Here is a 25,012-nt window from a genome sequence, read left to right as displayed (position 1 = left end):
GAGACTTGCCTATAGGTTAGTCTGATAAAGACTGTTCTTTAATTGAGGGTCCCTTCTAGCCAGCACAGTGAGTAATTAAAGTTGGGAAAGGAGAATGGCAGTTTGTATGTGCAGTCTCTCCCGTGGACACATGTGTTCAACAACAGTGAACCTCTGGAACAGAGAACCTAGGTGGTAGACATAAGCCACTAGGGCACACCTTGAGAATTACAGTCCCATCAAGCTGTTTCTTGATCTGCCAAAGTGTGAGAGCAAGACAGCCTGGAAGACCCACTGCCATCCATCAGCTCCAGCCATAATGCTCTCCCTGCTGGGCTAGGCTGTTCCTCTGGACAGAGCACCAAAATAAACTGCTCCTGTCCAGTGCTGGGTCAGAATCCAGGAGGGAACTGATGGATTGCAGAATGAAAGTCCCCACCAACACCACCTGGAATATGTACACTGAGTTTGGTCATGAGGTCTGATGCAGGAGACCCTGTCCTCGTTGGGCTTCTGTTTACATCACTCTAACCAAAAGCAACTTAGAGGAGAAGGGGTTTGTTTCATCTTCTATCCCCATGTCACAGTCTATCATTGAGGGGAATCAAGGCAAAAACCTGAAAGAAAGCCTACTCATTATTCCAGAAAGCATTACCTCTATCCAAGGAACTTGCTCACATCCAAGGAAGTAAACAGAAACTATGAAGGATACTGTGTGCTACCTTGCTCACAGACTCATGCTCAGCTAGCTTTTTTATACAGCCCAGGCCATTTGCCTTAAGGAACGATGCCGCCCATAGTGGACCAGGCCCTCTATCAGTTAACAATCAAGATAATACCCCACAGCCATTGCCACAGGCCAATCTGATCTGGTCAATTCTTCAACTGAGTTTTCCTCTTCCTGGATAACTTATTTTTGTAACAACCTGATAATAAAAATTAACCAGCACACCTCCAAACTGGATGTGTCCTGAGACTACAGATAGGTCATCCAAAAATATACCCACATATCCAAGTAACAAGCACTCTGTATTTTTCTCCTCCTGTTTCCCAAAGATAGTACTCCACCATAATAAATATGTCACCAACATAATTAGCTTTACCGTCTAATTTGTTTTCCTATTGCCAAAGTTTTGTTAATGAAAAAACGCCAATGATTTGTAGTCACGATACCAACTTTGGGGCTCCTGTACTAGAACAATAATGTGCAATGTTCAGAGATGACTTTTTAATGAATATTTAATTGCTCTATTCTTTATAAGTATAAATTATGCTTTCAGTAAACACTGTGAGTACTAAGAAGGCAAAATTTTCACCTTTCTCTGTTAAATTGTGCTGGTAAGTTCCCTAGCAATTCGTTTAAAGGGTGAAAAATGATCTGTGTTTCACACTTTTATAGGGGGGATGGATTCCAAACAGTGATTTGGGGGGAAGTAACTTGTTATAGCAAACTTCTAAATCAATGGAATCAATGTATGAGGAGTTTTTAAAGAGTTTATTTTTTTAGAAGCATGTGTGTATGTCTATATTTTTTTAGAAGTATGTGTGTATGTCTATATGGGGATATGAGCCTGTGAGTGCAGGTGCCCACAGAGCCTAAAAGATCCCCTGGAGCTGGAGTCAGAGGCTGTTGTGAGCTGCCTGATGTGGGTGCTGGGAACCAAACTGAGGTTTTATAGAAGAGCAGCAAGTGCTCTTAGCCACTGAGCCATCTCTCCAGTCCCAAGATGTGAGGATTTTAATATGCACACACACACACACACACACACACACACACACACACACACACATGGGCACGCGCGCACTCACATGAAATATTAATGGTCTGGAGGGTGAACAATTAGAAAGGCACTTTTGTTTCTTAATGTAACATCTCGATATTTCTTAATTTCTTAGGTCTTATTTCTAACGTCTTAATTTCTATTTAAAAGCAAAAGAAGTCTTAGATTTTAAAAGAGTTTCTGAAACCTCAGGCTGCTGGGTAGTCTGGGTGTGGTGGAGCCAATCTGTAATCAATCTGAGCACTTGGGAGATGGGGGAAGCAGATGGGTCAAGTTCAGTTGTAGCTGTTCGAGGTAAACCTAGACTATTAGAGAGCCTGTCTCAAACAAACAAGCAAACAAAAAAAAAAAAAACATAAGAAAGTAAGTAAGATTGTTGGAGTAGGAATGGTGAGTTATACCTGCAATCCAAGAACTCACAAGCCAAGGCAGGAGGATCACAAGTTTTATGTCAGTCCATGCAACATAGCAAGACCCTGACTCAACAAAAGGTGTGTGTGTGTGTGTGTGTGTGTGTGTGTGTGTGTGTGTCTGTGTGTCTGTGTGTCTGTGTGTCTGTGTGTCTGTGTGTCTGTGTGTGTCTGTGTGTGTGTGTGTGTGTGTGTGTGTGTGTGTGTGTGTGTGTGTGTGTCTACCTGTTTATGTTCATTCCTGTGCTATCCTTCCTCAGGTTTTTGTCCACTTTGTCTTTTGAGAGAGGGTCTCCCACTGACCTGGAGGACAGTCTGGCTAGCCAGGGAGCCCCGGACAGCTTCCCATCTCCAGGTCCTCAGCACCATGACTACAGGTGTGCTCCACTGGACCCGGCATTTTCACTTGAGTTCTGGAGTTGAACTCAGGCCCTCCTCCTTAGAAAGCAAGCATTTTGCCAACTAAACTATCCTCCCAACGTAAAAGGACTTTACTTTCTGAACTAAAACAAAACAAAGGACCATGTATCGGGAAGCCCCGGGCAAAATCAGCATTGCATCATGTTTCCTAATCAGAACCATGGGATTTTGACATTAAAATTTCAGAACAGGGCTAAATAGACGGCTCAGTGGGTAAGAGCACTTGCTATGAAAGCAAGAGGACCTGGGTCCAAATCTCCAGTACCCACTTAAAATCTGGGAACAGTCACATGTGCACCTGTCACCCCAGAGCTGTTAGATGAAGACAGGTAGAAGCTATGAGCTCCCCCGGCCAGACAGCCTCCTCCGGTTCAGACCCTGTCTCAGAAACTAAGGCAGGGAGCAATAAAGGAAGGAGTCTGATGTCTTCTGGCTCTGCATAGGTGTACATGATGAATACACTCATAATAAAGTACATACAACAGGTGCACATGCGGGCACGCACACATGCACACACACATACACACACACAAATATATCTTTTTTAAAAGAATTTAACAGAGGCCAAGAGTGATGGCTCATGTGTACCCTCTACCCTTGGAGAGTGAGGTATGGAGGAATACCACAAATTCAAAGTCAGCCTGGACTACATAATAAGACCCTGTCTCCCCTGCTGCCAAACAAAAGAATTCCAAATACTTTTCCAATTGTAAGGGAAGTGTATATTCATTTTGTACATTCATTTTCTCCATTTTATGCATATGGATGTTTTGCCTGTATGAATATGTGGGTATTCCTGGTGCCCACGGAAGTCAGAAGAGGGTATCAGATCCTCTAGAACTAGTGTTGTGAGCTGCCATGTAGGTGCTGGGAACTGAACTCCAGTCCTCTACCAGAGCAACAGGTTTCTTAACCACACAGCCATCTGTCCAGGCCCTATATTCATTATCAAAACAACAAAATAAACTCTCAGTCATTCACAGTACCCCATCACTAGGCAAGCTTGGTTAACATTTTCGGTCCATTTCTTCCCATTTGTTCTTTTATGCTGTTTTTTTTTTTCTCCTAACAGAACTGAAATTGTACTACAAATGCATCTTTTTTCTGTCCCCACATTTAATTGGCACACTAGAAATCACTAAATTAAGGTCAGCAAAGCATTTTCTCTCCATCTGTCGCTTACCGATCCCGTATTTCGCTGCTAACAGATACAGGCTGGGTTTCCTGGAGGAAGGGGACGTGTGCAGGATGCCGGAGGAGCTTGGGAAAATACAAACTGGGAGAGCTGAATGTTGGTGGCACAGGCCTGCCATGCCAGAACTTGGGAGACTGAGCCAGAATCGTTGTGAATTCCAGAGCACCCTGAGCTACAGAATGAGACCCTGCCTACCTGAAACAGACAAACAAGGGCCAGGGTAAGAACACTTGCTGAGCAGTGGGAGAGCTGAGTTCAAATCTCCAGCATCCATGTAGAAAGCTTGATGTGGGTCTGGTGCCACAATGTATGGTTCCACTCTGTGTGTGTGTGTGTGTGTGTGTGTGTGTGTGTGTGTGTGTGTGTATATACATGTGTCTGTGCATGTGTGTACATGTGTGTATACATGTGTGTGCGTGTGTATACATATGTGTGTACGTGTGTGTACGTGTGTATGTGTGTATATATATGTGTGTACATGTGTATGTGTGTGTGTGCAAGTGCATGGGGTGGGGATGGACAGGCGTGTCACTGGGCGTTTCTGGCTTCCAGTCAAGCTCCAGCTTCATTTAGCCCAGTGGTTCGAAACCTTCCTAACGCTACAACGACCCTTTAATATGGTCCTCATGTCATGGTGAGCCCAAACCATAAAGTTATTTTTGTTGCTACTTTACTAAGTGTAACTTATGCTAACTGTTATTTTAGTGTCAACTTCGCTACTGTTGTGAACCATTATGTAAACCTCTGACAACAGGGTATCTGATATGTGACCCCTGTAAAAGGGTCACCCAACCCTCCCCGGTGTCTCAACCCACAGGTTGAGAACCACTGAGTTAGAGACACTCTCTCAAATAAGGTGGAGACTGTCAAAGCAGGACACACAACATCCACCGGCTCCCTCACACATGTGAACATAAAACACGTGCATGCATACACATACACAGGTTCCCTCACACATGTGAACATACAACACATGCACACACACACACACACATACACAGGCTCCCTCACACACAAGTGAACATACAACACATGCACACACACACATACACAGGCTCCCTCACACAAGTGAACATACAACACATGCACACACACACACACACACACACACACAACTATCACATGACCCAGCCTACAACTCCTACATATATACCAAGACTCTTAAGAACAATATAATCACAATAGCCAAGACACAGAACTAGTGAGCTGCCCACCAACACAGGAGTGGGCAAAGAAAACCCAACACCTCACAAGAGACAGCTATATCAGGGTCCTTTCAGCCTGGTGTATGCAATAGTGTCTACGTTTGGTGGCTGATTATGGGGAAGGTATAGGGGACTTTCAGGATAGCATTTGAAATGTAAATGAAGCAAATACCTAATAAAAAATTGGAAAAAAAGAAAAAGAAAACCCGATGCGCAGATTCAGCAGTGAACAAGTTGGAAATGTCACTTTCTTGAAAACGGTAAGTTAGCCTCGGCAAGATAAGCACCGTGTTTCTCTCATTTGTAGAGCCTAGAGTTTATGAGGATATATAAAACAATTGCTATAAATTGTATAAAAGCAGAAGAGAGACCAAGGGAAGGAAGGAAGCTCAGGAGGGAGAAAATGGGAACAAGAGAAAAAGAAGAGGGTATCGGGGTGAATATGGTCAGAGCACACGATGTGTGTGCCGTCACCACACACCAATTACAAACACAACGAAGAGGATAGTCAAGATGGCTCGGGTGGTAAAGTTGCTCACTGCCGAGCCTGATGACCTGAGCTCAGTCCCTGGAACTCAGAGGGTGGAAGGGGAGAACGTACTCCTGAAAGCAGACCTCTGACTTACACACACACACACATACACACACACACACACACACACACACACCATACACATACACATACACACACACGTACATACACAATAAGTAACTGAATGTTTTAAAATCATAAAGAATCATAAATAAGCACAGCCCTGTCACAGGCCCTGTTTTAAGTTTTCCTGAGCCTCCTCCTAACTCAGCATCAACTCCGTATGCTGAACTGGTTCTTGGCCTCTCTAAAGTCGTGCCCGGGGTCCACCAGCCTACCTCCTCTTCATCAAACACACCCAGCTCAGCCCGACCACAAGACCTTTGCACGGGCTGTTCCCAGGTGTCCCACAGCTCTTTCTTTTGTGGCTTCAATTCCGTTGTCAGTGTAAATGTCTCCCCGAGAAGACGCTTCTTGCTTTTATTTTAAGATAGAGTCTCCCCATGAAGCTCACGCTGGCCTGGAACTTGCTCTAAAGCCCAGGCTGACTTCAAACTCACAGCAACCATCCTGCCTCAGCTTCCCAAGCGCTGGGAAAATCAACGTGTGCCGCCACACCCTGCTTCTGTAATTTGACGTCTCTATTTTACCTCGTTCTTTGTGCCTTACACCTGCAGAGCACGAGAGCACCGCCTCTGGCTGATGGACTCACAGTTTTCCCGCAGAGCTTGAGAGAGATGCTCTGTACTCGGGAGCTGGATGAATGAAGGAGACTTGAGTGCCTGGATTTGACCGGCATAGGATAAAGCAACCTACTTTAACTGGCCACATTCATAGCGGCAGAGATTCCCTAATGAGATGTTCGAAAATAGGTCACTACCTTCTCCCACAGTCTAGGCCTGGGGAACAGCTCGCAGCCTTGTCTATGGGAAAACAAACCAATTATTTAGTCTTGGTAAGCCTAGAATACTGCTTCACCTGAACCAGCCACCCACCGGTCTTGGTTACATTAGACCCTCTTCTGCCTCCTTTGTCAAACGGAAATTAGTAAAGTTGGCTCGATGGTGCCCAGCCTGCCTGGAAGCCCACGAGACTCAGGAGGTGGAGGCAGGAGGATCAGGAGTTCAAGGTCATCTTCCGATACACAGCTGAGTTTGAAATCAGCCTGATCTACTCAAATGAAGAAAAAGAGGAAGGGAAAGAAGAGGGGAGAGGGGGAGGGGAGGAGAAAGAGGAAAAAAGGAAGGGGGAAAGGGGAAAGAAATTTAAAAGGAAACTAGAAATTGTTCCAGAAAATGACTTCTTACATCCGTGACCTTTAAGAAACTTACCCCTAGCCAAACATTGCTATCAGATGTGCCCTTGAGTGTTACTCGTTCAGAACAATTACCCAGTCACCACCTGTGCAAAAGAGGCTGGGCAGGAGTTGCTGGGATGTCTGAATGGGGAAAGCAATCACCAAACAAGCATAGAGACCAGAGTTCAGATCTACAGACCCCAAGTGAATGCTTGGTGGGTAGGTCGAGCCATCCGTAATTACAACACTTGGAATACAGGAGACCCTCTTCCAGCTTGACTAGCCTGATCAGTGAGTGCTGGGTTCAATTGAGAGGCCATGCTTCAATGAATAAAGGTTTAAAAAAAAAACAAAACAAAACAAACCAGCCGGGTGTGGTGGCGCACGCCTTTAATCCCAGCACTCGGGAGGCAGAGGCAGGCAGATTTCTGAGTTCGAGGTCAGCCTGGTCTACAAAGTGAGTTCCAGGACAGCCAGGGCTATACAGAGAAACCCTGTCTCAAAAAAAAAAAACAAAAAAAACAAAAAAAACAAAAAACAAAAACCTTGAGGAAGACTGCAAAAGAAAAATCCTCAGGGCCTCCACATGTACCTGTGTGCCCACCTACACACACACACACACACACACACACACACACACACACACACACACACACAATAGTGGGAAAACAGAGCAAGGTTGAAACCATTTGCTTCCACTCAAATACAGGAAGCTCTAGACAGCTCTAGCCTCCAGCTCCCACGGGTGCCAAGCTAGCTCTCTCCAAGCCTGTCCCATCCTAAGAGTTCCGGTCAGCCCTTGCAGGACAGGCTGACGAGCTGAGTTCAATCCTTGAGACCTACCTTGTAGGAGAAGAAAACGGACTCTGCTGAGCTCCATATACACCCCATGGTTCAAGCATCCGAGCACATGCAACAGACAGACAGACAACCACAGGCTCAGCAATTAAGATCCCTAACTGCTCTTGCAGAGGACCGGAGTTGCCAGGTGGCTCACAACCACCTGTAACTCCTGCTCCAGAGGGATCTGATGGCTCTGGCATCTCACGGTGCCTGTATTCACCCACATAAATCTCCACCGAGACACACAGGCAGTCTATGTGTGGAAAGCTGATGTTCCCAGCTTTGCATAGGTCTCAGACACAGCCCCTCAGGCTTGGTCTGGTCCACAGCATCAGAAGATAAGCATCCGGTCCTCTGTTTTTTCCCCTTCAGAGACACATCTCTCAGTATCACTGAAGCCCTAATGGAGAAGTGTGCCCTAACCAAAGACTTCTGCTTATCCGCCAGCCTTTTCTCTGCTTAACCTTTAAGCTCAAGAACTCCAAATGACCCCTTGCTCTCTACTACTGTATTTTGGCTTTAGAGGTTTGGGACAGGGTCTTCTATATTCCAGGCTGGCCTCAGACTCTAAATGTCATTTAGGATGACCTTGAATTCCTGACCTTCCTGCCTCTGTCACCGCTTTCCTGAATCCTGAGACTGTAATTGTGCACCACCGAATGCCATTTCCGAAGTGCTGGAGATCTAACAGGGCTCCGTGTATGCTAAGCAAGTGCTCTACCAACTGAGCCACATCCCCAGCCTATGTGGGATGCTTAGCAATTAAAAAGATAAATCACTTTGAAAACCCCAGGTTGGAAGCAGCCATTGCATTTGGAGTCTCCTCCTTTCTGGCTGCACTGAGAATCAGCCTCCACCGGAGCCTTTGATCCAGGGAGGATGGCTTCATTGCTTGAGCATCGGGGAGCATGCTGTCTTAAAAAATCCCACAGACAACTGCTGGGTTGCAATCATGAGCAGAGATTACAGAGTCTGACTACCGGCATTTAAGCCTCAAGTGAAGGGCAAAAGAGAGGCCACCCATCCTGTACCTGGGTGGAATGATCTACAATAATAACAACAGAGAAGGAAAGGGAGGAGAAGGGGGGGAAGGAAAACCAGAGGGGCAAGGAGAAGGAAGGAAAAGGAAGAGGAGGAAGAGGAAGAAGGGAAGAAGGAAGAAGAGGAAAAATGAAAGGGGGAAGGAAGAAGAGAGAGAAGAAAAGAAAGAAGGGAGAGGCCTAATTGGGCCGAGAATGTGGCTCAGTTGGCACGGGGGTCTGCCAAGCACACACAAAGTCTCAGGTTCCATCCCCAGCCCTGTATCCATGGGGCAAAGCAGTACATGCCTATCTTCCCAGCACTCAGAGACTGAGACAGGAAGGTCACACGTTGGAGGCCAGCCTGAGCTACAAGCCAGATCTTATCTGGAGAAAAAAAAATAAAGTAGGATGGGGCTTAAATATCTGAAGCTCATCATCAGAGCCAGAATTACCTCATAAGAACCAGCTCCCCGCCTTTACCCCACCCAACACCAACACAAACAATGCCTGTCACTACAGTAATGGGTTGGCACGCTCCCCACGGGATACATGGCTCTCATGCCAGTGACCCTAAAACGCAGTGGCTCCCCCAAGCACACATGCCATGCTAAGGCAATTTCTAAGCTAGGTATGATAGCATAGATCTATAATTCCAGCCCTGGAGAAGTGGAGGCAGAAGAATGTAGAGTTCAAAGCCATCCCATCCTACACAGAAAAGCAGAGGTCCGCCAGGAGCCACGTGAGACCCTGTCTCAAAGAAAAGGAAGGGAGGGAGAGAAAGAAGGAATTCTAAATTGGAACCCTGCCCTACCCTGTATTTTAAGCCCTAATGAGGAGATAAATGATAAATTCAAAAGAGTGGCTATTGGGCTGGGGAGAGAGTTTTGTCTGTAAACGGCTTACTGCACAAAGATGAGGCTATGAGCTTGAGCCAGGCGTGGCAGCACACACTTATAATCCCAGGGATGGGGAGGCAGAGCCTGGAGGATCTCTGGGGCTTCAGGCAGAGACTAGAGGATCCCTAGGGCTTCATAAGCCAGCCTCACATACCTAGCAAGCACTAGGGATGAGCGCACACATTCACACATATACATACACCTACACACACATGCACACACACATATACACCAATAACATAATAATAAACAATAAATGTTAAGAATTTTTTTTTTAAAAAATCCAAGACAGACAGCACCTGATCAATGACAGACAAGACTGACCTCGGGTCTCCACACCTGTGCACAAATACACTTACACCTGCACACACAAAAATACAGAGAGAGAAAGAAAGAAAGAAAGAAAGAAAGAAAGAAAGAAAGAAAGAAAGAAAGAAAGAAGAGGAGGGAGGGAAGGGAGGGAGGGAGGGAGGGAGGGAGGGAGGGAGGGAGGGAGGGAGGGAGGGAAGGGCCGGCAGATACCTTCTACCCTGTCCGGCTGCCCACCCTTATCTACCAAGAGGAAAGGGGTTCAAGGATTCCCATTAGGACTTAACTGTGAGTTTTCTCAGTGATACCAGCTGAATTAAATTATTTTGTTGTTGGTTCATTTGTTTTGAGATAGGATCTATGTGACTGGCTGACTGATTGATTGATTGATTGAGAGAGAGAGTCTCACAATGCAGCCCAGCCTAGCCTCAATCCTCCTGCCTCAGCATCATAGGTGCTGAGGTCACAGACCTTAGCCACCATCCCTGGCTACTTATTCTCTTTCTACAAATGACTCTATGCCACACTGTCAGTGAAGGCTGGGTTGGTGGCAACTGTCACTTTCAGGATTGGAAAAGAGGTGGCATTTTAGTGAACAATCCTAAAACAATTCGAAAGGTGCCCCCCAGCTGCTTCGATTAAACCACACAAGCTTCAACTGACTCTGAAAAGGCCACCTTTCAGAAGCCACCCAGCTCATGACTAGCCTTGGGTATCTGCCAGGACCCCGTGCACTGCTCAAAGAAGTAATGAACAGTCTCCATGACCTGAGCACCATGGGAGGATGCTAAACGAGTCACAGCAAGGGAGCTGCCAGCCCAGGAGAGATCTAAAGGGTCACCTAAGACTTCAGCCAACACCTCACAGTGCAGAATTAGTGAGTACAAGCCAACGGTAGGAAGTGGGGACTTCACTCAGTGGTGGAGCACTCCGAGGAAACGGATACCCAACATTGGGTGTCATCCCCAGTAATGCCAAAGAGAAAATAAAATAAATAAAATCAGGGGGGAAAAAGATGGTTCAGTGGTCAAGAGTGCTTGCTGCTCTTGCAGAGAGGAACTGAGTTTGGTTCCCAGGGCCCATGTCAGGTGGCTTACTTACTTACACTGTAACTCCAGCTTCAGGGAGATTCTATGCCTCTGGCCTCCAACACACACACACACACACACACACACACACACACACCAAATAAGTAAGAAACTAATAAATAACAATAACAACTCACATTGATTGTTACCATATCACTGATGCCCACCTTGCATTAATTAATTAGTTAGTTAATTAATTAATTAAAATGTTAAATCACCACCTCCAACAACCCCAAGGACAGCCGGAGTGGTGCTCTGTGGACAGCATGTCTTGCACCCCACCCTGTAAGACAATTCACACGAAGCAGCTTCACAACCTATGCTTAGCTCCGGGGTGTGTGTGTGTGTGTGTGTGTGTGTGTGTGTGTGTATGTGTGTTTAAAGTTGATCTTTGAGACTGGGAGACAGCAGTTCGATGCAGAACACGAGTCCCTCCACGTGCACAAAAGCATAGGGTTAGAACAGTGCCCCGTTGTCTCTCCTGGTCTTGGTAACTCTGCAGTTCAGACTGCACTGTGCCACTGCAGAACGTAGTTAAGAACACAATTTATCAGACTTCACAGTCACACGCTACCGACTCTTGGCTGCTATATTGTGGACCCAGGAATGTCTCCTTTTTATGTAAAAACAATAAAAAAGAATAGTCTGGGGCCTAGGGATGGCGCCCCAGTCTTGGCACCTAAGGAACTGCATGCAGGCACAGCTACCCCTGGAGGTAAGGAATGAGGCGCAAATGGGATCTCTCACAAACTCCTCGGGCAAAGGAACAGCTTGGAGAAGAAACACTGGGATGGGGGCCGAAGATGCACGTGTCCTGCACTGTGGAATCAAACCGCAGCGCTCAGTCCTGGCTTAGCACCATCTGCTTGTGGATCAAAGTATCCTCGGGTTCTCCCTGAGGCAAGACTAGAACTACCTGCTGCTGCCCAGGCGCCCTCAGACCAAGTCTGAGGAAGTTCACTCCCTGAAGCGCTGGTCTGGGGAAGCTGGGCACCCAGGCAAACCTGGCTTGCGCTAGAGAGGCGGAGTGTCTACCTCTGCCCTCGATCTGGATTAGTTCCAAAGCTTGCCACCCAGAGGTCCCGGTGGGACTGCCTGAGGCCTCTAGGGTCACCCCATGTGCTCCAAGACCACCGATCCTCCCCCAAGGAAGCGAGCATCGGGGTGGGAAGATGGAGATGGAGTGATCCATACCTCCCACCTCCCTAGATAGATCGCCATGACTCCAGCTTCCCGGAGACCAGAATGCCACCAAGGACTCCCACTTAGGCTGCGATGCGGATCGGATCCCCGACACCCAAAGCTCCCTTTTCCCACAACCTGGGTGTCCCCGGGGGCGCGCAGCCCGATGGCCACTAGCACCCAAGACTCCACGAGCTGGGCACAGTCCCGGGATTCCCACGAGTGTACCCAGGCCCTTCTGCAATTCCAGCGTTCCTCACCCACCCTAAGCATGAAGAGAGATCAGGATGGCTCGGGTGACACCCCGGCCCCGAGAGATGGGGTGCTAAGAGCGGGGCCAACAGGTCCGGGAGGCGCTTGTGGGCAGCACACCCGCCCACTCCGAGACTCGCTAGGATAGGGGCATCCGGGGAAGGGACCATTGAAGCAGCGAGGGAGGCAACGATGCAGGGAGGATGCAGGATAAAGACTGGGAGAGAGCATCACTCACCTCTCCTGGAGCCGGAGCTCCGCTGCCCGGCAGCCCAGGCACCTCCTCCGAGGCCCGCAGGGAGGGGGCGACGCGAAACAGAGCGCTCAAGCTGGCGCTCACACGCGTCCCCGCGCGGGCATCCTTCCTCTCCGTAGCCGGCTCCCACGGCGTGCCCCCACTCTGGTTGAGAGGCCGCTTTGCCCAACCCAGCGGCACCCGGGAGCCCGGCGCGGCGCGAGTCTTGCCTTTCCCTTGAGTCTCACAGCTGGGCTTTGCAGAGCCCGCGATGATCTAGGCTGCTCCTTTCTCCCCTGTCCTTGTCCTCGCCTCCCGTCTGGGGGAACGTGCGCCCCGCACCCCCTGCACCGCTCTCGCCTCTACCCCTCCCGCGCCCGCTGGCCGCGCGGGCTTAGCCCATGTGCGCGGCTGCCTCCTCGCTGCGCCCGGGAGCCCAGTGGCCGAGGCCCCGCCGGAGTTGCGCGCCCCAGAAACTCCATGCAGCTCCGGCCTCCTCCCCAGTGCCTCCCCGGTTCCTCCAGATGAAGAAGCCTAGCGGTCTCTAGCAAGGAGATCCCCCTACCACTCTTGGCTTCTTCCCCCCACCGAGGCTGGAGCCTGGTTGCTGGACTGGCTTGGCCACCCCAGTCTCTCTTCTCTTTTCTCCCAGGATTGGGGACCTCCCACCCCCACCCCCACCCCCAAAGCCTCTCCAATGGCTCCCTCCGTTTCCAGGCAGCGCAACCTGAGGAACGCCTCGGTGCGCGCGCACTCACACTCACTCACTCGCTCGCTCGCTCACTCGCTCTCTCACACACATGCACGCTGCACACACAGGCAGACACACGCGGGGGGCGAGCTGCAGCTTAGCAGCCGGCCCTCTTTCCTCTCCTCCCCAGAGAAGCTGCCCACGTTCACATTCGCCAATTGCTTGCTTCTCTCTATTAAACACCTCAGCCCCAACCCAAGCACGCCCACCCCTACCTTAACTCCTTCTTCCCGGATGCCCGATGCCCACGGTTACACCTGAGTCCCCAAATGCCATGGGGGAGGAGGAGGTGTCGACGGAAAGGCTGGTAGTCAAAACCAGGGTGAGAGCAAAATGCTGTGAGCCATCCCTTCGCTATGTCTACGAAGGGCATAAGCACACACACCCACCTCTCATCCCGCGTCCCTAGAGCCCCAGAACATGTGGCCCGTCCCCACTTCTACCAAGGTCATAGTATAGATTCCATAAGAAAGAATGGGTACCTACCTTGACACAAGGTGTGGGGTGGAAACTTCACAGATTGTTTGCAGCCTAACCTGGGGCTGACTTCCCAAGTCTACACCCAGAGAGAATCCTGGTCTCCCTTGACTCACACTTGAAGGGCAACAATTAGCTTAGAGTCACCACTTAGCTTTCTGGGGGACCATCTGACTGCCGTTCAAGTGTCCAGCTGCTAACAGGATACATCTTGCTACCAAGGGTAGTCTTATCAAGAAAAAGATCAAAGTAATAGTCACCTACCCCCGCCCCCAGCCCCCAGAGGGCTCTCATAACCCCTTCCTGCTCCTGATAGGGTGAGCCGGAGAGAGAACAACCCACCTGGTTGGCACTAGCTTTTCTGGTATCTCCCTTTTATCCGAGCTTCCAGGGTCTTATCTCCCTATGAGGACCATGAATCTCAGCAGCCTACACTGTCAGCATCAAAGATGTGGAGACATTTCTTGCTCCAATCAGGAACAACCCGTGGAAAGTCATCTTTAGCGTTTCTTCCAAAAAGCTCAGCCACCACCTCTCCGTTGGCTGGTCCTGCTGCCAAGGGAGTTTGGGCACTGGCAGCCAGTCATCCAAGTTAATCAGGGTCCCCTCCCTGTCTGTGCCTCCTGGCCTGCCGCCTGAGCTGCAGGGTTTCTTGAGTCCCGGCACACTTGCTACTGTTGGCACACCTTTGACATTTAAATTTTCTTAGCCCACGATAGTCCTATCTTTTCATGTCCCAGCCTTCCCTCTCAAATTGTCTTAGAGGCTTCTTGGGTCACCAGGTGAGCTGTGTGTGTTCGTTTCACAGATGTGTGTGGAAGGGGTTGCCATAAAGAGTGAGAAATGAATCAGGTGTGGTGGGGCACACCTGACCTCGAAGCACTGAGGAGGTAGAGACAGGATTATCTGGAATCAGTGAGTTTCCAGGACAGCCTGAGCTTGGTGGTCGGGGGGGGGGGGGGGGGGAGAATGTCAGGTAGATAAATACAGTGGGGAGGGGGAAATCTCAGTATATATTTGGGTAAGAATCACATTCTTTTGTGTGAGGGTGTATGGGTGCACATGTGGAGGCTAGAGGACTCTGGATATTCTCAGTCACCATGCGCCCTGTTTCTTTTTTGAAATGGGTTCTTGCCATTTTTGACTTGTAGGCTACACACTGATTGGCCAAAACACTCTGGGAGTCCCTGCCTCTACCTCCCCAGCACTGGCAGTACAAGTGTGTAAGGGGTACCCACCCAGTTTTTTGGCATGGATTCCTGGGTTAGAAGTCAGGTACCCCCTGGACCTGAGAACACTCCTTTGAGAGTGTCTCCCTATTTAGTCCAGCCCTGAACTCCCAGGGTCACCCCGCCTCAGCCTCCTGGCTTCCAGAGTGGCCGGTACGGATCATCATTCCCAGCTGAAAGCAGTGTCTTCTAACAGTCTGTAGGCCTTTTAAGAAATTCTCTTTCAGGATGGACTTACAGACCAGCAAAACTCACTGGCAAGACAGCAAGGCTATCCACACACAGGGAGTTCCAGGGCGGGGGGTGGGTGAGAGAGTGAAGATTGAGCCACATGACCAGTGTGTTCAAAACTTCTCACTCTGCCCCCTCTACCCCCTGCCTATGGACAAATTATTTGTTCTGCCTGAATCTTGCCGTCCTCATCTGCCAAATGGGAACAATACTGACATCCACCCCCTTTGTAAAGATTAAATACCACCCTGTGAAATAGCAGTATCCTGGGGTCACTCAGCTCCAAGCCTACAGTAAGCTTCAACAAACATGGGCCTTTGTCACTATGTTGTGAGAATTCTTACCCTGGGCACATCTGCCCCCTCTTCATAATGTCCCCCTTGATAAAACAATTCCCCCAGAATTCACCCCAGGAACCAGTGACATTATTGGGCTTTCTTACAAAGCATGAATGGGAAATTACTGCCAGGAGTGTGGGTGGCCCCAAAACATACTGGAGTCTTCACCCAGCTTGGACAATGATTTCCATACAACTGTACATATGGAGTGCTTTAATTAATCTTTTCTAGACTATATACCCTAGCATAGCACTTCTCAACCTTCCTAAGGCTATCTTTGCCCGCCCCCCAAGACTTAATTCAGAAAGTTCAGTTTTAGGTGTACCCGCTACTCCAGTAGCACAATGACTCTCAACCTTCCTGACCCTGAGACGAATAGTGTGATGACCCCTGACCTTAAAATTATTGTGTTCCTACTTCATAACTGTAATTTTGCTACACTTATGAATCATAATGTAAACATTTTTGGAGATAGAAGTTGGCCAAAGGGGTCGAGGCCCACAGGTTGAGAAGTTCTGCTCTAGCACCTTTGAGACCTGTCCCCACCCCTGACACCACCCAGTTACAGAAGTGGTTAGAGAGACTTCAGTGGCCCACCTTCTAAAAGGGAACAGCAACAGTTAACAAACATTCTTGCCAGCAGACACAGCTAATGTGATTAAGAGGGCAGCTGTTTTACACAGGAACCCATAGTTTACCAGGAGCTAACACATGTCAAAGATGTGACCTGGAGGAAGGGGGCATCGAGGGTCTGTCTCCTCAGGATACAAAGCCCTGAGACATCAAGAGCTGGAAGAAAGTAGCCAGCTTTGGGGAGCGTGATAAAGGCAGTGTTTCCCACTGCCCTCACTGACTACAACTATTGTAAGGCTTCCAGGTTAGGGGAGAAACTGGGCCACAGGACCTGACACTTGTTTAACGTATTGTAGAAATAGAATATACAATAAATGTGTAACATACATATACACAGACACACACATACACACAGACAAACACACACACTTTCTAGCTAGATAAGAGCTGGTATTTGGCTAAACAGCAGAGCCTAGTATCCCCCAGTGAGACACTCCGGGCATAACTTGGTGGTAGAAGACTTGCCTAACATGCGAAAGCCCTGGGCTCCATCCTCAGTACCACACACTGATGTTTTGCCAATTGCAGGATGGAGGCTAAAATCAACAAAACAAAATGAATGGCAGGAGCTTCGTTTTGTCACACATTTATAGCTGCAGTTAGCATTAAGCATTGACCCTGGTCTAGGAAAATACACAGAGCCCTGGGAGACAGTACCTTCTGTCCTCTGCCTGGCTTTGGAATTCTGTGGCAAGCATGAGGCAGGGGGACAATTGCAGCCTCACTAGTACAGACCGGACCATTTTTTGGAGTGCCCAGGTTGCTCTGCATCTCCCTCTTCCGTTCATTTAGTCTTTCCTTCTTTTTGCTTGCCTATTAATTGACAGGTCTACCTTCCAGTACTCCAGACCATCAGAAGCAGACAGTGACGAGAGTGTCTATCATGCTCTGAACAAAAGTGGTTGGAGATTTTTAAAACGAAAAAAAAAAAAAGTAAAAGGAAGATCGGACCATGGAAATGGCTCGGCCGATAGAGGCATTATTGGCCAAGTCTGATAACCTATGTTCAATCCCCAGGCCCCACAAGATAGAGACTAAAGAAAATCTGACTTCTGAAAGTTGACCTCTGACCTCCATACATGTGCCAGAACATGTGTCCTGGCATAAACATAAGTAAAGTTTCTGCCCATGCAGATGTGAGAAACAACAACAACAATAATAATAAACCACAATGTCAAAGCCAAAGTTTGCCCCCATCTCTATTTCATCTTCACCTCTCACACCTCGCTCCCACCTCTCTGCTCTGCTCCACTTCTCTCATGGTCAGGTCCAGTCCACTGGCCATGTTTAGTCCATTTCTCTCTCTCTCTCTCTCTCTCTCTCTCTCTCTCTCTCTCTCTCTCTCTCTCTCTCTCTCTCTCCCCTCTGGATTCCTCCAGATGCCTCTGGCTGCCCTCTCCATCATATCTACAATAAACACCTTCCCCTTAGCCATATAGTGGAGTGATCATGTTATCAGTTTATACACTAAAGAAGTCATTTGCCCTGAGTTTGCAAGTAGAAAACAGAGTTTTTATAGATGTTTGTTATACACACACACACACACACACACACACACACACACACACACACACACACATGCACACAGGGTGTAGTTAATTGGAGAAACTATTCTGAGTCTGGAAAGGTGGCTCAGTGGGTAAGGTACCTGTTGTACAATCACAAAGACCTGGGTTCAGATCCGTGAGCCCATGTGGCAGGAGTCTGTATCTCTTTAAGACCCCTACCATGATGCAGGAGATGCAGACAAGAGAATTCCTGGATTCTCACAGGCCAGCTAGCCTATTACACATTGCAGCTAGCAGCAGAGGACAGACTCTGTCTCAAAAAAGGTGGAGGGCTAGGAACTCTGGCCTCCACAACACAAACACACACATTCAGATTTTTTTACTTTGGTTGATTTCTGTCCAGTTTTGTTGCGGATTTTTTTAAAGATTTATTTTTATTTATATTTATGTATATGTGTGTGTATGGGTGTGTGTGTGTGTGTGTGTGAATCCCTGAGACTAGAAGATATTGTCTGATGCCCTGGAGTTGCAGTTATAGGTGCTGAGAACTGAATTCAGGTCCTCTGCAAGAGCAGCAAGCACTCTTAACTACTGAGCCATCTCTCCAGCCTCATCTAGGAGGTGTATTCGCACATGCCTTAGTGTGTGTGTGGAGGTCAGAGGACAACTTGCAGAATTTGGTTCTAGGGATTGAATTCATGCCAGCAGGCTTGGTTGCAAAAGCCCTTTTGCCTGCTGAACTGTTACAGGTCTGGCTTCTCCTCTTCTTCTTTCTTCTTTCTTCTTCTTTCTTCTTCTTCTTCTTCTTATTATTATTATTATTATTATTATTATTATTATTATTATTTCTCCTTCTCCTTCCCCTTCCCCTTCTCCTCCTCCTACTCCTCCTCCTCCTTCTTTTTCCGAGAAAAAGCACTGCACTGATTTGTTTCCACGGCAGTAAATGTGCAGAATAGAATAGCACACTCAAAGCTTTACAAACAACTGAGATCACTCTGTGACAAGAAGATTAATGGAGGGACTGGATTGGCACAAATGATGACAATTCTTTTAACTTCTAAAAGAAGGGGGAAATGTATATGCCAGGTGTCATACACAGCACATGCCTGGGATCCCAGTGCTTAGAAGGCTGAGCCAGGATGATTACCAGCTGAGGTAAATCTGGGTGATATAGCAAAACCTCGTGTCCAAAACAAAGAAGATGAAATTGGAGGTGGTGAGGAGGAGGAGGGTGAGGAGGAAGAGGAATAGGAGGAAGAAGAGGAGGAGGAGGAGGAGGAGAAGGAAGAGGAGGAAGAGAAAAGGAAGAAGAGGATAAACTTGCTAAGTAGCTTAAGACTGCATGAATTCCTTCTCCTCCTACCCCAACCACCTAAGTGCTGGGATTACAGACTCATGCCACCATTTGCAGATAAAATGCTTTTCCCACATACGTCTGGAAGCTTCTGTCCATGCCCATGTGGCCACAACTGTTTTCCTTTCCACAGCACAAGTTCTATGGTACAGCCCCAGTACCAGCATCCTTGGCACTGTACTGACTTCAACTGAATAATAAATTCACACATTCAACCTTCTTCTTAGTAATTAAAAAAAAAAAAAGGAAACAGACTCTGTACATCCAAAATGACATAGTGATTGCATGTGTGTCTTTATATGTGTGTGTGTGTGTGTGTGTGTGTGTGTGTGTGTGTGTGTGTGTTGTATAGGTACATGTGCTTGGGCATGAGCCCATGTGTGTGCCAATGGAGGGCAGAGAAGGATATCAGGTATCCTCAGTTCTCTCTCTCTCTCTCTCTCTCTCTCTCTCTCTCTCTCTCTCTCTCTCTCTCTCTCTCTCTCTTATTCCTTTGAGGCAAAGAAGCTCCTGGAAACTGAGCCTCATCAGTTTTTTGCCCAGGCAACCCCCAGAGATCCTCCTATCCCCTCAATATTAAGGTTACATGCACATGTGGGACCATGTCTAGCTTGTTACCTAGGTGCTGACATTTGTGGGCATTATTGCCCATTGAGCCATCTCTCCAGTCCCTTGTCCAGATTGATTCTAAATACCATATTATAGGGCATCAGTGATGGCTCAGTAGGTACAGGTACTTGCCATGCAAGTCTGGGGACCTGAATTTGATCCCTTCAGCCAATTGTAAAGGTGGATGAAGAGATCCAACTCCACAAAATTGTCCTCTGACCTACACACACACACACACACACACACACACATCATGGCATAAGTGCATATATGTTGCACACATACAATAATAATAACATTTTAAATTTTAAAAACATCTTGTAAAGGAAGGAAATAGGGAATAATAGGTATTTGTGGAGGAAGGCATTTTGCTTTTGGTATGGGGGAGTGGGGGTTGCCTGCAGATGAAGTCAGGAAATCAATGCACAAGAAATAACAGAATCGTTATTTTTCAACCTCAAACATAGTGGTTGACCTATGCAAAACTTATCCATGGTTGTTAACATCATGGGATAAGAGGCGGGTTCTTGCTTTAAGCTCTTCATTGAAGCATTGTCTTGACTTTTTTTTGTGGTTAGAATAAAAAAATAAGAGAGTGGGGAGAGAGAGAGAAAGAGGGAGGGAGGGAGGGAGAGAGAAAGAGAGAGAGAGAGAGAGAGAGAGAGAGAGAGAGCAGGTCAGAATAAAGTATTTATGTAATCCTTTACAATTTCAAATACACAGGTATCAAAAAATGAAAAATCATTTTTTAAAAAATGGAGCCTGGGCTGGAGAGATAGTCAACTGGTTAAGAGCACTTGCTGCTGTTTCTGAGGACTTGAGTTCAACTCCCACCCCATATATGGTTGCTTACAATTGCCTGTAGTTCCAGCTTCTAACATCCTCTTCTGGTCTCCAAGGGTACTGCACGTTCACTGGTGCATATATACATACATATTCAGGAAAGGGGGGAAACAGGGAGGCATAAATAAAAAATTTTAAAACTAAGGTAAAATTTTATAACATGAAGGTACCATCTGGTCCTTTACAGAGCAGTGCACCTACCTCTGAATTTAGTTTAAAAAAAAAAAAAAAAAAAGCCTGGCGAATTGTGTGTGTTAGTTTTCTATTCCTGTAGCTAATACCTGAGATATAGCAGCTTTAAAAAGCGAAAAGTTCATGGTTTGGCTCACAGTCTTTGAGGCTTATGTGTATGGCTGATTGTCCCTGTTGCCTTAGGTTGGTGCCTATCATGGTGGCCAAGGATACCTGCTTATCTCATAGGCAATGTGAACAAAGAGTTGGAAATAGAGTTGGGGATGTGGCTCAGTGGGTAGAGCACTTACCTACTGTGACTGAAGCCCCACGTACCATCCCTAGCATCACATAAAATGGGAATGGTTACATGGGCCTGTAATCCCAGCACTCATGAGGTAGAGACAGGAAGATTCAGACTTCAAAGTCATCCTTAGCTACAGAGTGAGTTTAAGGCCATTCTGGCTTACCTGAGACCCTATCTCAAAAGAAAAAGGAAAAAAAAAACAAAACAAAACAGAAGTTGGGGACTGGGGAGATGCCTCAGCATCTAAGAGGACCTACTAAGCAAGCATGAGGACATGAGGTTAGATCCCAGTACCTATGTAAAAAGCCAGTTGTGGCCTCAAGTCTCATAATCAGCTGTGGGTGGAATGGCAGAAACAAGAGGTTTCCTGGGGCTTGCTAGCCTCCAGACTAGCTTCAGGTTCAGTGAGAGATTTTGTCTCAAAGGCATAAGGCAAAGAGTGATTGAGTAGGATCCTCAATGCCCTCTTCTAATTTCCATGCATACCCCTGCCGCCAACGTAAACATACACTATCCACACATAGACAACATACACCATACACATACACACAAAAGAAAAACAAAACCCATGTACTATGGCATCACATGTCCAAACAATGATGCCACAGTTCTATTTTCATTGATATATACTTTGCCAAAATTTACCAGCATGTCATATGTTAAATTCAAAGACAGTCAACTAGAGAAAGGGGAGAAGAGAAACAGGTAGAGAGAGTTAGGCATGTCTAGACATGTTGGAATATGCCTGTAATCCCAACATTGTGGAGGAGACTGAGCTAGGAGGGTCACTGGGAATTTGAGGACAGCCTGGGCTACATAGTTGACATCCTGTCTGGGGAAAAAAAAAACCACAAGAGTCAGGCAAATATAAAGCATCCTTGTTTTGCAAATGATAAGGTTTAATAGAAATGATAGCATTTCAAGTGGTTTAAGGTGGAACCAAAATGGGTGGGCATGTACACTTTCTAATTCACTGAAGAGGGAAAGAAGATTTGAAAGCTCATAGGATTTCAAAAGAAAAACACAGACAAAGCTCACATCTAAAATGGAAAGTGCACCAGGGTAGGTTCACACTTAACAGATGTGAAGACTGGAAGTAAACTGTCTGCCAGCAGGTAGGTACTCACTGGTGGGAACAGTTGGCTGGATTTTGCTGAAGGGTCCCTTGGGTAGACAGTGTGGTGCTCACCTGTCTGTCATCCAACACACAGGAGGCAGAGACAGGATGGTGCTGAGTTGGAGACAAGCCTGGGCTACACAGCACATTCCAAGTTAGGTTGGGCTACAGAGTTAAGCCCTGTCTCAAAAACAAAAACAAAACAAAAACCCACCAATAACTACTCTGTTAATTACTTAATTAGTCAATTAATGAATTAGTTAAATGGTTAGTTAATTAGTTATTTGTTGGTTGGTTAATCAATTAGTTATTTCATTGCTGGTTAGTTATTTCACTGGTTATTTGTTAATTAACCAATTAAAAATTGGAATGCACACATACGTCTAACAATATATTTGTTTTCTAAGAATGCCCTTTATGGGGCAGGTGAGATGGCTCAGTGCATAAAGGGGCCTAACAACAAGAGCTCAATCCTGGAATGACCAGAGGGGAAGGAGAAAATTGACTTCTGCAAGTTTTTATCTGACCCCTACACATATGCACATAACCATGTGTGCATGTGTGTGTGTGTGTGTGTGTGTGTGTGTGTGTGTGTGTGCAAATAAAATAAAAAAATTTTAAATGTTTAAAGTGCATCTTACATATGTAGCTGCACAATGATATTTGTGAAAATATTGTAATTTCTGAAAGAATGAAGAGAATTCCCACTAAAGTTTTCTTCTCAAAGAATTGGTGCATTTAATAAAATGATTGAAAATAACAGGAGTAAGTTTTCAATTAATAATGGTTGCTAAGCAGTGAAGATGGAGATTCTAAAAAAATAACTAAAAAGAGGACTTTTAAATAGTGTTAAATGTACAGACAGCCTCCAACTTACAAAATGCTTAAATGTATAACTTTCCAGTTTAGTTTTTCAGTTTTATGATGGTATGTGTACACACCCATGCAACAAATTGATTTTTCACTTTCAATATAGTACTCAATAAATTCTGCGAGAGACCCTACAATGTGTTATAAAATAGGATTTGTGTTAGGCTGAGCAACAGACTGACATGAGTGTTCTGAACACATTTAAGATAAGTAAGCCAGGTTAAGCTGTGACAGTTTATAAATTAAGGGAATTAGGTACAGCTTCCACTTAAGCTATTCTCGAATAGAGGATATGCAATGGTTGGTCTTAATTGACAACTTTACACAATTTACAACCTCGTGGGAAGAGAATATCAAGGAGGGGTTGTTCTGGATAAGATTAACCTGTGGGCATGTCTGAAGAGATTGTCTAAATTGTGTTAACTGCAGTGGAAACACCCTTCCTGAAAATGGACGGCACCATTCCCTAGGCAGAAGATCCTAGAGTGTAACAGTGTAAGAGCAAGCCAAACCCAAGCATCCATGCATTAATCAATTGCTCTGTGCTCTTGCCTATGGATGCGACTAGATGCTGCATCCATATTTCTGCCTTGACTTCCTCACCATGATGGACTCTAACCTAGAATTTTGAGTGATTCTCCCCTGAGATGCTATCACAGCAAAAAATAAATAAAACTGGGACAAAAGGCAAAACCATCGTGAGCTGAAGAGCACCTGTCATCCATGGCACAGAAGCTATTCAATGGATATGCTTCTATTTATATGTTAAAAAAAAAATTCTAGAAGAACAACACTAACTCAGCTTTAGCAGTGACATTCCACGGACTGAAGAACTGGGCAATGTGTATGGAGGGGTTTATATAAATATCTTCTGCGTTGCTACACTTTTTTTTTCTTGATAAAGCATTTGTCTGGGTTTTGTCCTGGGTTTAGCTTTAGTTTAGTTTAGGAAGTGTGGGGGTCAGGAGAGGGAAGGCTAAAGAAATGACTCAGCAGCTAAAAGCACTTGCTTACTCTTGCCACACCTAGGTTGAGCAACTCACAGCTCCCAGTAAAGACAATTCTGGGGATGCTAACTCCCTCTTCTGGACTCTGGGGTCACTGTGAGCAATGTAGTGCACATACAGAGAAGTAGACAGACAACACACACACACACACACACACACACACTTTTTTTTAATTAATTGACTCTTTAAGGGAAAAAGCCATATGAGAGCTGGCTTTCCCTCTTTGCTTCTTGGTCTGCCCTGATTTGAGGCTTCAAGGCCACATGTGCCCACCACCATGAACTCTGGCATACCTTCTCAGCCATGATAAACTATAAATCTTTCAAACTGTGAACCAAAAATAAATCCTCCCTTAAATTGTTTGTGTAAGATGTCTGTCATATCAGTGAGAGATGTAACCAATGCACACTCTAAAGGGATTATTAATGCTCAGTAGAGCATGAATATATGGATATATGATATAAATGAACTATATCAAAACTCAGTAGAGCTTCCTAGCTACTAAATAGTATTGCATGTTGTGACAGTCAGATGCCCTAATACCACCTGGGCATAGAAGGCCTATTCACCACAATCCTAGACCTTCTTTTCAGATCTCATTTAACATCACCATTCCTAAATACTCCCTGATGACCTGGTTTCATTTCTGTTGATGTGATAAACACACAGATGAAGAGCAGTTTAAGGGAGAAGGAAGTTGATACAGCTTACAATTCTGCATTACAACCCATTGTAATGGAGACGGCAGAGTGGCAAGAGCTAGAAGCAGCTAGTTTTATCACATTCACGGTCAAGACCAGAGAGAAACAAATGCACCCATGCTACCTGCTTGCTATGCTCAGCTAGCTTTTTTTTTTCTTCACTAAACACAGTATTCTTGCCTAAGGAATGGTGCCACCCACAGTGAACTGGACCTTC

General features: G+C 46.4%; 1 protein-coding gene across 9 annotated transcripts in view; it reads right to left on the bottom strand.

Moving 5' to 3' along the window:
- Positions 1-25,012, bottom strand: part of Caln1 (calneuron 1) — a 476,922-nt gene that overhangs the window by 384,218 nt on the left and 67,692 nt on the right. Inside the window, exon 1 of one of the 9 annotated variants that reach the window (XM_006504374.2) lies at positions 14,217-14,654. The exons of 5 other annotated variants lie outside the window; for them this stretch is intronic. Coding sequence is in view for 1 of the 4 variants with exons in the window: in XM_006504366.4 (XP_006504429.3) it covers positions 13,613-13,770 (158 nt within the window). In the remaining 3 variants the exon portion in view is untranslated. Of the gene's footprint in view, positions 1-12,649; positions 13,317-13,612; positions 13,772-13,883; positions 14,092-14,216; positions 14,655-25,012 lie in introns of those variants that run through there. 3 more of the 9 variants (XM_006504373.2, XM_006504366.4, NM_021371.2) reach the window with 3 other exon arrangements.

The sequence above is a fragment of the Mus musculus genome, chromosome 5 (assembly GCF_000001635.26).
Source record: "Mus musculus strain C57BL/6J chromosome 5, GRCm38.p6 C57BL/6J".
Lineage (NCBI taxonomy): Eukaryota > Metazoa > Chordata > Mammalia > Rodentia > Muridae > Mus > Mus musculus.
Note: the sequence above shows the minus strand (reverse complement) of the source record. Positions and strands in the feature narration are given on the sequence as shown.